The sequence below is a fragment of the Syngnathus leptorhynchus genome, chromosome 4 (genome assembly GCF_054491065.1).
Source record: "Syngnathus leptorhynchus isolate UIUO chromosome 4, UIUO_Slep, whole genome shotgun sequence".
Classification (NCBI taxonomy): domain Eukaryota; kingdom Metazoa; phylum Chordata; class Actinopteri; order Syngnathiformes; family Syngnathidae; genus Syngnathus; species Syngnathus leptorhynchus.
This window is the reverse complement of record NC_141198.1, coordinates 17,165,690-17,179,273: the sequence shown is the minus strand read 5'-3', so window position 1 is coordinate 17,179,273 and position 13,584 is coordinate 17,165,690. Positions and strand designations below refer to the sequence as shown.

Below are 13,584 nucleotides of genomic sequence, written 5' to 3'. Positions count from 1 at the left end.
TCAGTTTTGACGGAGCCGACTCAAAAAGACCCGCTTCAGCTTGATTTGGTTCTGTTGGTTTTTACTCATGGAGTCACGTTGCAAAAAAAAAAAAAAAAGGGATCACTCTTGGGTTGCTTGAAGGATTTATAACTTGACCTCATGTTCAGTTCATCACAGAACTATGACAAGGACATTTTGCAGTGAGCAATTTTATTTATTGATTTTTTTTTTTTTCAGTGTACCCACACTTCAATTAGTTTTTCATTGACGAAATATCATGTAATTATTTGATTACATCTCTAAAACTTGTTAGTGACTAACTCCGGTGACTGGCTACATTATTATATTGTACGTATGTCCAACCTTCACCAGATAGAGCCTGACCATTTTTAGGGCAACAAAAAAGAGTCCAAGCAATAATTTTGTACCATATTGGGTCGGCTTTCACGTATGACTCCTCCCCCCTAAGGTTCCAATACGCCTTTATTAAAACGATTGAGTTTCCCCCCCCCAAGGTGGAAGATGGAGCTCATCATGATTCTGATTAGCTTGTTCGCTAATGTTGTAACCAGTGAGTGTGCAAGAAATATCAGTTAGAGAAGAAAAGGTGCACTGAAGACAGATTTAGTTAAATAATTTTTTTTAAAAATCCAATAATTTGCAGGCAGGTATGGTTTTTTTTTTTTCTTGTCTTTTTCCTTACGGTCTTTTCTCTTTATAATCACACACACACACACACACACACACACACACACACACACACACACACACACACACACACACGAAGGGATCTAATCACAGCCGCAAAGACATTTCCCTCCCTCCCTCCCTCCCCCTTTCATTTTCCTTTTCTTCAGTTTTCCCAATTCTCATTATGTCTCAGTATCCACATCTCCTCCTCCAACCTGTCCTCTGTGTCTCCCTCATCTTTTATAGCTTCTCCTGTTTTCCCCCCCATCTCCACGAGTGCTTTTAAGAGATGTTTGGACCCGACATTGGATTTGTTCAGTTGGCAAGTGCTGGAGGGTGCTGGTGGTGGTCCTATGGGGTTGGGCCTTGTTGGTTGCGCCGTGTGCTTCTCCTGCTAACAAGCTCATTGAAAATCCAAACCTGGATCTCACTCCGACTTGGGGGTGGTGGTTGTTTTTCTTCTGCATTGCCGTCATCTTTCTCAACGTTAGGCTCCTCGTCTCTGGAGCAGCCCCCGGCCGGCTCCCCTTCCTCCTCCTTTCATGCTCCGGTGCTTGTGCAGTGTACACGAGAATGGGATAGTCCAACAGCCCTCGGCTGAAACCTAAACACACACACACACACACACACACACACCATCCTATATGTTTGGCTACACATCAAAGGACACTGAGAATTACTCCCTCATATTGCACTAAACTGTTTTTATTTATTGGACTTTTATTTCTGGCAACGTATTGGGCAATAAGACATCCATTTAAGACTATTGACCATTTAAGGTGGGGTGCAGTTTGCCTTTGATTTTATTACATCATAAATAATGTCATTTTTTTTCCCCGTGACTTTTCTTCATTACATTATTGTAATTTTTTTTTGTTTTACTTGATGTCCCCTTTAATGAATGAATCACCTGAGACTAACTAAAATGTGTCTCACCATACTGCCTCTTTGGATTTTTTCTTTTCTTTTTCTTCAAAACAAGTCTCAACAAGACGTGTTTAAAAATAAAACATGGCCATCCTAGAATTTATTTTGTATAACCTTCCACTTCAAATTTAAACTGATACAGGTCAGGGTTAGGCTTTTAGCTGACAGCCTTACAAAATGCAAGTCATCGCATGCTTCACAGAGCCTAAAATGTCACAATGCAAAACCTAAAATCCCAGCAACTAACTTTTTTTTTCATATTCTGGCATAATATCCATCTATCTGTCAGTCAGTCTGTCAGTCCATCCATCCATCCATCCATCCATCCATCCATCCATCCATCCATCCATCCATCCATCCATCCATCCATCCATCCATCCATCCATCCATCCATCCATTTTTAAGCCTGTTTGTGGAGAGCTGGAGCATATCCCTGAAGTCACCTCAGACAGGTAACCCTAACCCTAACCCAGGTCAATCACAGGGCACTTAGAGAGACAGGCAACCTTTCACGGTCATGGAACCGAACCCACGCAGCCCGCATGGTTCTGGCAGTCAAGTCAGAAGAGTGAAGCTGCCATTAGCGGCACATTATTTAAGCATTTTTTTTTTCCAAAATAATTTCCCAGGTTTTTCCACCCTCAAAAATCTTCATTTGACTCAATACAGCACATTATTTCAAAACTTAATTCTAGTCACGCTAGGTTTGACTGAAATGCTACATCTGCATTTTGAGATCATAACTTAATAGCCACTAATTCATATCAATATAATATTCATCATCGTGATGCATTTCTATCAATAATATTTGATTTGCTTATCCGTCATTTTGCGTTTGTTCCCAGGGGACTCTTGGACATACAAATAATTCATAATTTTTTTTTTTACTTGGCCCTGATGGGACTCTTAACTGCGAGGAATAAATAAGAGCAGGCGCATAGTTGCAGCAGATGTGCTTGAACAGCAAAAAGCTCAGTTTTAGAGTAATTGATATAGCTCCGCATTAAACAATATTTCATATACTGGGGCAATTTTCTAATTGGCTTGGGGGGGGCGGGGCTGCAAGTTGTTGCATGGTGAGTGGAACCAATCGCTCGCCAGAAAGAAGCGACGTTGGCATTGAATTGTGATGAATTGTGAACCTTGAAAAGCTCAGCACATATTGAATGTTAGAATTTGTATCCATATTTGTTTTTCCACTGATACCGACCGAAATATACCGTGCACATACTTTGCCTTGAATCTTTTATGTGCCAGAAATAGATTTGCCAATATATTGTGTATCTTTACCAAGGGTGACCTTTTAGATTTGTTGTCATGTCTGTTCTTGTATTGGCGGACTTGTCATTCTACACAAAAGATACGTTCTGACAATATTGGATTGTAAACTTCACACCAGACTGACTTTTTGGATGATACTTGCTCCAAAAAAAAAACCGGATCTTAAGCAAAGAATAATGCAAACATCCATCAATTTTCCGTACCGCTGACTCTTCAAAAGTCAAACCAGTGAACCACAACGCTAACAACGACTCTGAGATGTTTGCTTGTAATCCTGGACGGAAGCTGAATCTTCTTCAAAAATTGGATTCAAAGTTGGGGAGAAGTCCTTTCTGTATTTGAAGCAGGCGTCCTATTGGGTCAGCCTTTCTAAATTCAAATATTGCAACTTTGCCCTGTTTCAAAGAGCTCCTGCGAACAACAACACACACACCTACACCATTTGAAATCACCATAGGTTGCAAGAATAAGGATTCTCTAACATTCCGGCATAGTTCTGCTCCATTTATCAAAAAAAAAAAAAAACCTTTGTGTCACTTCAGCCAGCATACAGACTGCATTAGCATTCAAGATAACCCAAGCTGTCATATGAATTTTCTCCTCAGTCTTTGCTTCCTCCCTCCCCTGCCTTTCACCCTCTCCTTTTCGGATATTTGGATGCAAACTCCTCCCGAGTCCACAAAGGCTGTTCACGAACCCAAGTCGAATGAAATATTCAGTTCCCATCCTACATTTACAATAAATTATGCATATATTTGTGTTGGATTATACACATTGGTAATTCAGTTTTATTAACACACAGGCTTCTTTATTTTTTCTGTACTCTGTTGTTGCACTTGTGGACCTTTTATCTGGCTTTGAATTGCTTTCAACTCGGCGAGGGTCAATGACGGCGACATAGAATGAATGGCGTGTGTGTGTGTCTGCATACTCGCTGCAATAAAGACCAGACTGCGGCTGCGTGACAGACACAGATCCCATTGCCAAATCCAATAAGAAGAGTAGAATTTCATTACAGATGTTCATGCTGGATATGATAGCTCCATCAATAACCACCCCACATGTGAGTGCACGTCGCGCGCGTGTGTGCGTGCGTGCGTGAGTGCGCGCGCACGGCGCAGTCAGAGTCGCGCCGACAATCCATATCGGATTGTTTCGCAATTTTCGCTGGCGTGAGTCCCGCGCTCTCTTCTGCTGCCTCTCCTCCCTCCGTTCCCTTGTTTCTTCCTGCCAAACCTTTTTTGCACCTTCCCTTTTTTTTCCCCCGACACTTGAAATGTCCATCCAGGCTGTCCTCGATGGAGCAAGGAATTACATCTCAAGTGGTCTTGCTGTCCTCTCTGCTCGCAAGGCGAGTGAAAGTGTTGCTTAAAAAAAAACGTTTTTTTCTTCTTCTCCATTTCCAATTACACTGCTCCTGTCTTTTACTGTGGCTCTCCAATTTAGTCTAACAGCATGTCAGCTCTGCAACATGTTGAGGGACATTATTGAGAGCAACAATATGTTTTAATTTTCCCTCAGAATCACAATTGTGATGCTGCACTTATTTCAAAGGAACTTTTTTTTTTTATTGCCTTGGAAACCCTACTTGATGCGATTGGCAAGAAATCTCTACTCCAATTTAATTTCAAAGTGGACCACAAGCTGAATGACTTTCCCTGATGAATGTTTTATGATATGGCCTTGCGTGGAGGTGACGCAGCAGACTTGTCCGCCGCCTGTCCGCAGCTTTAGCTTCCACCGGGGCTTTCCTGCTATCCTGTTAGCTTGAAAGATTCCCAGCACCTCTTGTTGCTGCGTAAAAAGACTGGCAATGACTCAGCCACTAAGCAAATCTGTTTTTTTCCCCCCAGCGCAAACAAGTAGAAATAAAGATTTCCGATGTATGTGATTGTAAAATATTAGCCACGAGCATCCCTTTTAGTTCCTGATAGTGAAACAGCCCAAAAGAGGGCCCTCTTGTGGCTGGGACTGGTACAGCATCTTTCATCATTTATGTTGTAGCGGAATTTTCAAGTGCAATAATTTGCTAAGTGCAATAATTTATGCTTAGTGTTTGCATCAACATTGCGGCCTCCTTTCAAGACGCTTCTTATAACATAGAGGGGAAAAAAAAGATTGCTTCCCATTTGATCGACAAAATAATCAACAGCAACTTCTGTAGGATGGTTTGTTGCTTTACTTGACATACTGACTTGTCATCCATGAGATAATACGCAATTCATCTTGATGTGATGATAGTAACTGAATCCCACGTTTGATAAATATGCTTGCATTGCCTGGCACGGCTTTAAGGGATCCTCAATCTTATTCATTGTTTGAAAGGTCAAAGCAACTTCTCCGGACTCAATTGGAAAGGAAGATTTCTCGACAGGAGAGGCAAACGACTCAGCATCTTTGTTTTGCCATCCAAACAGAAGAATAGAAAAAGTTGAAGCAAAACTCATGTGAACTGTTTCTTCTCTTGGCGCATCAGACCAGTTCAGATATCTGGATGATTGCTATTCTTCTCTCCAAAGTAATGTTACAAAACAAAAAATATTTCTTAGAAATTCAAAGGATTCAACCGGCAATCTGAATATCTCTCTGTTGAAGAGCCCACCCCATCTTTTATTTTATTTTTTTACAAAAAAAATAAATATATTATGGTATTTTTCTTTTACGTGGCGAATGTCCTCCAACCATAGACCATTTATTAGATTTTGCGAAAAAAAATCCTTGGGAGTGACGAGGACAACTGAACTGATATGATATAAAAGTGACTTGTTCATCTAAAAATGTAATTACAGTCAATGTATCATTTGCATTCATCACGTGTTTAACTTTAGCGCGTGTACAGACAAAGCTTGCTTTGCATAAATGAGACATCAACGTCTGCATTTTTCTTTTTCCCCCCACTGACCACCACTTTTGCTCTTTTGACCAAAAAAGGCTTCTTTCTAAACGAATCACAAAGTTCTTTCCGCTGTTAATTGAGCTAATTATACTGGCAAGCCAATAAACCACGTTTGCACTTTTTCAAAGGTTAAGTTCATTTCCATCAAGTTAATTTTTTTAATTTTAAGTAAAAGTAGTTAAATTGGTAAATATTTGTGACAGAGGTTACAAGCAGTGGATTTTTATGCTGAACACTGAAAATTACCTTTTGATTTTTTGCAAGCAGTTTGTTGGACAACTGCATCATTGAATGTGACCTGCAGGTTATTTTTTGCAGCTTTGCTTACCTTTTTGTTTTGAGCTAACCTCATATGTGGTGGAAGTGCGTGTTTTTTTTTGTATGCTAGTTCTTCTGCACGGTTTTATATAGTAACCACCCACCAAAACTCAGGAATCTTATGTGTTCAGAAATAAACAGACTAGCAAAGATTAACTTGGTTGTTTAATTTCACACTTGTTTGGACCCAACAATTTGGATAAAAGCGATTAAAAAAAAAAAAAAGACAATTTTATGTAAGAAGTCCTGTTAATGACTTTTGTTACTGCGTAGTTTATTTCAACGCCATAGACCTGGTTGTCGGAAAGAAACCGAGCCCCCGCCCAAAATTGCTCCCTGTGGTCGTACCTTCCCCATTCGCCGAAGATATTTTGTTAATTTGTGTGCAAAAGTTGCAATTAATGACGCTAAAGATGATTATTGTTTTTTTGTCATAGCAGACTCCTGTCACGAGTCACTGAAGCGTGAGATACATATTTATGGAAAGCAACAAATCCGCTCTGCATATCAAACTGGATCAATCTGCGTTGGTATCAAACCGTGTCAACTGTGAATGGGATGTATTTTTAAGCGCCAAATATTCTAGCCAGGATGTTTTCCAGTTGTCAGCGTGCTGTACTTTTCAAATCCACGACAACTTTCCACATTCACATCTCATTACTAATGTTTACATCATTTCCTTTGCTAATCTCACAAACAAAGGCCTGGAACTTTTTAAGCTAGCAGATCCGTCAAATGTTTTCCCAGGCAAAATGATTTGGCACTCAAGGTGGGGGTCCAATTGCATCAGTGTGAATCCAGTTGCCGTGGCATTTTGAGAAGAGGGAGAACCCCCACTGAAAAAAATAAAAAAAAACAACGCAATGATGGGATAGCGATGAAAGTCGCGTGTGATTGCAGTATTCCGAGCCCGGGTAAACCATCTTTCACCAACATGTGCAGAATGTTGATAAGCGACATCATCCCACTGACTCATTAATCAGTTGTGAAGCTACAGCTACCTGACGCTTATTCTCATTCCCATGGCCCAAATGATCAGCCCTCCACCCATTTTCTTCTGCTACCTGCACAAGCTGCTCTCTCTCTCTTTCTCGCTTTCATCATATATAAGTCGGTAAATTGAGCCCAGTCGTAGTTTATGTTCTAGAAAAATATTCAATGTCATTTGCTGTCTTCCTGCTTTTTATGCCTACAGAAAGTGATGCTTATAGGTTGAATTTATAATTAGGCAGGATTATTGATGATATTGTGAGATAAATTTGATGGTGTGGAAAAAAAAAGTTGACTGGAAACCCATTGAGAGATATTTTTTTGAGTTATTGAGCTTGCTCTTTCAATATAAATATAGTTTTTAGTGTGATAGACCTTCAGAAAGAAACGGTGAATGCTATTAAAACAAATCTAGAGATTTTTAAAATGGTGTATTTCAACATTGTGGATTTTGCAGGGGTTGTTTTGGAACGTAAATACTGTAAATGAAAACTTCCTGCAAATTCTCCGTTTCAAGCTTCCTTTTCTCAATCACATCCACATGCGCACGGCTCGGACTTTGAACACAGGAAGCGACGCCTGGACACGGCCGCAAAAAGGAGCGCCTCCAAGTGCTTCAAAGTTTTTCTTTTCTCCACAAAATCGGACGGAAGGACGCGAGTCCTACGCATTTCTATCTGGGGAGCTTAAATGGTGCAGATGCACATTCCGTTCGTTCACTTTGGTTGTGCATGTAACGAGCGCACGCACGCACAGCACTTGTACCTGCTTTAAAAGCACTTTATTTCTCTTTTCAAGCCACCTCAACGCTGCAAATGTCGGAAATGTGTCTAAATTGTGCTGGTTGTAGTGCATAAGAACTCTCTTGAGTCATATTAAGGAAGTGCTGATCCGCAGTGTTTTTCACCTCAAACTTGGGTCGAGGAAAGAAGCCGCCATGAATATTTGATTAATTTGTTTTCTGCAGGGTCGGGACCCTTAATTCAGCTGCTATTTTAATTGCCTGTTTAGGTATGCCAAACAGATGTATTTGTTTTGTTTGTTTATGTATTTGTTTTTGGAAAGGCCAACATTCAGATTTATGGTCAGTGGTGGAAAGCAACATGTGTTTATGAGTTTAATATAAAAAAACAAAAACCTTTTCTGGCACAATTTCTCATCAGAGCTACATAGGACCATACACGACATAACCACAAATGAATTGAATCAAAGGAATAAAACGAAAATGCCACTTTAAGTATCGGCACATACATATGCCCTTTAAAAATGCAATTATGTGTGTGTGTGTGTGTGTGTGTGTGTGTGTGTGTGTGTGTGTGTAACAATGTAACAACAACACAGCATTATTCAGTGTTTTTTTTTTCCCAATTCACATTTAGATAAGCCCTCTAATGAGTGCAGCTTTGACTCTCTGAGACCCGAAGCAGTAAACTCGACCGGATTAGAAGGTCTTTCCATTTCCCACTGGAACTGACCACTGTGTATGTGTGCTACAGTCAATAATGGCATTCTCCTCACAATTATTTCCAACCTATTTCCACCGCAGAGCAAACGCATTTGACTAAGTCCGCCTATACGGGATAATCGGATGTTGAGTTTGGAGAAACATGATGTATTGCTTTTAGCTACCAGTGTTCGCTCTGATGGAATCCAGGCTTCACATTTCTTGCTCTTCCACGGGAGGTATTCGGCCCCGGGACAATTTACGAGGCCGTTTACATTTCGCACAATGTTTACTTTGGCAAAAAGATTTACTTCACCGTGCTGCAGTGGAAGCTCTGTTTACTAATATTTACTTCGTTTTGCACAAAGCGACAGCAATGCGACAGTGTTCCTTGTCGTGCATTTGTGATTGCTTCCCAACCAGTGCATACTTCATGGCACAGCAGTTCAGTCCTAATATTTATGAAATGTAACTATTTAACAGTTGGCCAGTTTTCAAATGGCAATCAGGTGCGGCAGTCTGGTGTTTGTGTGGCCCGTGTAACTTCCCTCCCTACGCAACTTGCACTGCGTGGACTTCAAAAACCAAATTCTTCTTAAGCCGGCATCAAATGATGAAGTTGAAAGCGCCTTGCAAACAGATGCGCATCGCATGGCCAGCATTGGATCCTTGCGAGGAAGCGTGGCCGTTAGACGAGCGAGCAGCATCGTTAGTTGCTGTCGTGAGATGAGAGCGGCCACAACAAGACTCGCGGAGAAACGGAGCCATTACGTGGCTTTAAAGAGCAGTTGTTTCCTCCGATGCGTTTTAACCCTCCATCTGCGAGTATGTTCCTTTCCACACCATTATTGGGAGAACTTTGTGTGAAAAGTGCAAATCATCATTTTTTTATAATTGTTTCGCAATACTGGAGATACAGTGACAGTTTGTCAGCCCTTTACAATGTATTTGCAATTGGCGCAAAATACAAGATTTGGGCTTTCTTTGGTTTTATCAGTTCTGTATGTGTAGGAAAATCTTAACTATCACTAACCTGCAATAGCTAATGTAAATACTGAAGTGCTGCCCACTTGTGGCCAATATGCACACAAAATGAGCAGCACAATGTCCACTGAATTGCGCCAAAGAGTTCATTACGTTCCCTGATTGTTGTTGTATGTTTTTCGAAAGAAAAATATTAAAGAATGCTATTCTTGTCAAAAAATATACAGTATGGTTGAACAAGAGTCACACCCAGAACAAGAGGAGCCTCACAAATTTTAGCTTTGACACCATTTTGACTACTGTAGGTCTGTGTACTTTGGCTGTCAAAAAGAATTAAACCAAAAAAAAAAACATTTAAGGTTTACATGAGAAAAAACAGACAAGCCTTTTTCTAATATCCAATCTTTATATGCAGCGAAGCTCAGTAGCAACTACACTTGGCAACTTTAGCATACAGATAAACAGTCCATCAAACTGAGCGGAGAGAGGAGAAAAAAAAAAAGCTTTACTGCAAAATACCTTACGACTCTTATCAATAAAATTCAGCACAAACATCAGATTTAACTGGACAGTGAAAAATAGCTTTCCTTCATTTTTCATTGTAAGATTTTTTTTTTTTGTCTTGCCTTCTCATTGTAATTGATGACTTATTCCCTCAGGCATGTATGGTGGATTTTAAAAAAAAGTCGACACACCCCTGTCCAAATGCCAGGCTTTTGTAATATAGGAAAAATGGCAAATGTTTTCATCAATAATGATATAAGCAAGTGAAATGTAGTTGCAAATATGTGCACACCCTTTCATCACATTTGCATGTGTTTTGGGAGATATATTTTCAGGTTGAATTTCAAAATGTCAAATCTTCACTACAATATGTTGCTGTGTGAACTTGCACGTTAGGATGTCATACATGGTGGAAAAGTTTCTAAATAATGAATTTGGGCTCATTTTTTTCTTTGAATAAATATCCCAAAAGCCTGCCCATTGAGCAGGGGTGTGTAGACTTTTTATCCCCACAGCCACACCACCCACGGTGTTGATTGTCTCGACGAGCACGTCAAATCACTCACACATCGAGCTTTCTAAGCAGACATAGTTCATTTAATCTCATTCCTGTATACATTCTTTGTCATCATTCCTTTTTTTTTCCGACACATTAAAACGCAGATAATGAAGGCTTTTACATTAGTAACAAATCCATTTCAAAGTCAACACACGGTCATCATAGTTTGACGGTACTGCAGATACCATTTTGGCGGAGATAAAGAAAGCAAGATGTTCTTTTTCCTGTATTTTTTTTTTCTTCATTAAATACATAGAGACAGATATTCATATGTGCAATGTACTGCCATGGCGGTCAACAGCAACATCTCAAATGAGCAAAGAACCATTAACAACGTTTGTCAAGTCACCCGTCAAGCAGCACTGGGGCACTCAAAATGATGTGTTTTTTTTTTTGTTTGTATGTTTTTATGATCACAAATACTATACGAACAATTAGAACACTGAGTAGGTTTTACAGATTACAATGAACACGCTGTAATCGTCATCCCCGGCCCCCCTCCCCCCCCTCGAGTCACTGACCCAAAGACGATAAAAACCAGGCCGACGGCCGAGATTTCGTTCGAAACCTTGTCGTTGATCGTTTTCTCTTTGTCAGTCTGATCATCACGGCTCCCTCCTTTTACCGAGAGGGAGCTGGCCCTCCTGCCAGCGGGGTCCTTTTGTAAAGCCATCCGTGTGGTCCGTGGTAGGATGACACCAAATGAAAGTCAAGCATTTCCACATTCCATTTATTTAATATTTTTTTGAATTCTCTCGTTCAAAGTTGTTGTTTTTTTTCATGTCGAATGTCCAGCGAATGCCGCCGCCTTAATATCAGTCCGAGAAATAACACCTTCTGCTTTTGGGGATCAGCTTGTGGGAGGGTGACCTCTTTTCCCCCTCCTGGCACTTCTATAAGGCATGTTGAGCCCGGAGCAGCGCCAAAGCCAGGCCGGGAAGCAGAGCCCAGACGTTGGCACGCACGCAGGCGCACTCATCCCTTGGCAGGCCCTGAGGTTCGTCAGGCCCGCCGCCGTCTCTGGGTTCGGGATACTGAGGGAGAGACGCAGAGAGTTAGACGTGGAAAGGTTAGACGTGACTCACGCGCTGGCTCGCTCGCTCTCACGTCGTGGCATTTGATTCGGGGCGGGAGGTGACGCCGGGCTGCTGTCCGAGTAAAAGAAGGGAAAATGATGAGTCAGAAAGTCCCCGATCTTCAACGCATGGGAGGATTCACTTTGGCACCAATGTGAAATCTTCACTGGAGCAAAATGCGTGGATGCAGCCGGCGCCGCTTTGTGTGTCGCCTCTTTTAGGTCGAGCCAACTCGTTTTTTTGTTGTCGTTTTTTTTTTTTAAGCTATCATCGCAGAGTTTATTTACAAGAAAAACACACAGCCAGGCAAAGCAAGTGAAGCTAGCATCGCCTGGGGGATTGGCTTCAATATTTCATTAGGCATACATTACCGTGGGAAGAGGTCAGAACGACACGGTTAAAAAGCAACTCGTCGGATGTGGTTTGACGACAAAAACTAACATGCGGAATTTTTTTTTTTTTGCATCGTGTGCAAAATGAGAGAAATGTGCCACACCGGTCGCATTATACCAAAGCAATGGGACGACATCAGACCACATATTAAAATGGCCTCCAGAGTTGCAATGTTATTGCTACATACAACAATAGCCTTATTATGTTTTTATTCTTCAAGAACAATCGTTGGCATTTGGAGAACTTTTCTAATTTTCTCGCCTTCTCGTAGCAGAAGAGCGAAAGAGTTTTGCCTTCCAGTTACAACAGTCACGCTCAATTTGCAGGGGGCGTCGTTTGCGGTGCTTCGCGGATATACGGAAACACATCATAAGGAACATGAAACATTTCCCACTCGGCAGTCCCCTAATCTCCTCCGAAGTAACCTTTGCAGAAATCGCACTTGATGCCATTTTCCCATACGTGGTGAGGAAAGGAGACGTTATCTCCTCGGCGAGGCGTTTTTCATGGAATGAGTTTTAAATCATAAGAAAATGGTGTTGAATCATCATTACAAGTGAAAGGCATTTTTCTGTCCGAGAAAAGATAGACAAGCCTGTCGCATGAATGTAAATGATTAACCGAACGCTGCCCAAAAAATGAAGAGGATAAAAAAAAAAAAGCCATGGCTCGCTTTGACAATGCAGCAGACGCATCTGCAACTAAAAGCCAATTAATTAGCAGGGGCAGCGATGTGTGGCAGCAGCCTGTTGACATGAGTCCAGATCTGTGGCTGCGGCCAACAGCCACACAAGCACGGAAGCCTTTGAGAAAGCGTAAACACACCGCCACATTTACACACCGTGACCGAGCACACAATGTCCAAACTTGTTTACTCGCGCCAACACGCACACGGCCGCAGCGTGCCAACTTTAAGCCCGGCCCATAAAATGTTGACAAAAGCGTGTAGTTCTGTCACTGAGCAGGTTTGTACAAGTCGTTGTTATCGATCACCATGTTAGCACTGTGATTTCTTTTCTTTTTTTTTTTGTATCTGTCCAAGATTGATTGAATTCAATTGAGCTGAAAAAAGGCTACACACCCCCGGTTCAAACGCCAGCCACAAAACGGGAAATCTCGTTAATCGTCTTCTATCCAATTGGTTGTTTTTCCTCTTACAGCTCAAATGAAGTTACAAGACAGGTCCATAATAAAATGCTTGCTTATTTATTTAGGTAAAAAAATCAAATATACAGAATATAACAAAAAATATTTAATTTAATTTTAATTTTTTTTAAAAATAGCCTCCTTTAACTAGTTGCCCTCTCCAGAAAACCTGGCGAAATGAGCGCATTACCACTCCCCCCCCTGAGACTTCCAAAGGGCCGAGCTTTCCACCCACATGTTTACTCACTGGGCGCAGGATAAAGCCCACAGTCACAAGTGGAAGTGACGTGCGGAATAATTACGCATCTAAATGAGCTGTTGAGAGCTCACTATGACTGACCCGAGTGGGCTGAGTCACACACACTTTCTGCACTCCTCACTGACCGCACCTCAT

The 13,584-nt window shown here is 41.2% G+C and overlaps 2 protein-coding genes across 3 annotated transcripts in view; one reads left to right on the top strand and one right to left on the bottom strand.

Moving 5' to 3' along the window:
• The window catches only part of ela3l (elastase 3 like), an 82,687-nt gene that overhangs the window by 10,803 nt on the left and 58,300 nt on the right, over window positions 1–13,584 (top strand). The gene's annotated exons all lie outside the window — the stretch shown is intronic.
• The window catches only part of LOC147058567 (GDNF family receptor alpha-2-like), a 45,555-nt gene continuing 41,930 nt past the window's right edge, over window positions 9,960–13,584 (bottom strand). For both annotated transcript variants that reach the window (XM_085909448.1, XM_085909449.1), the window contains exon 8: window positions 9,960–11,609. In XM_085909448.1, the coding sequence (XP_085765574.1) occupies window positions 11,469–11,609 (141 nt within the window). In that variant the 3' untranslated portion in view covers window positions 9,960–11,468. The remainder of the gene's footprint in view (window positions 11,610–13,584) is intronic.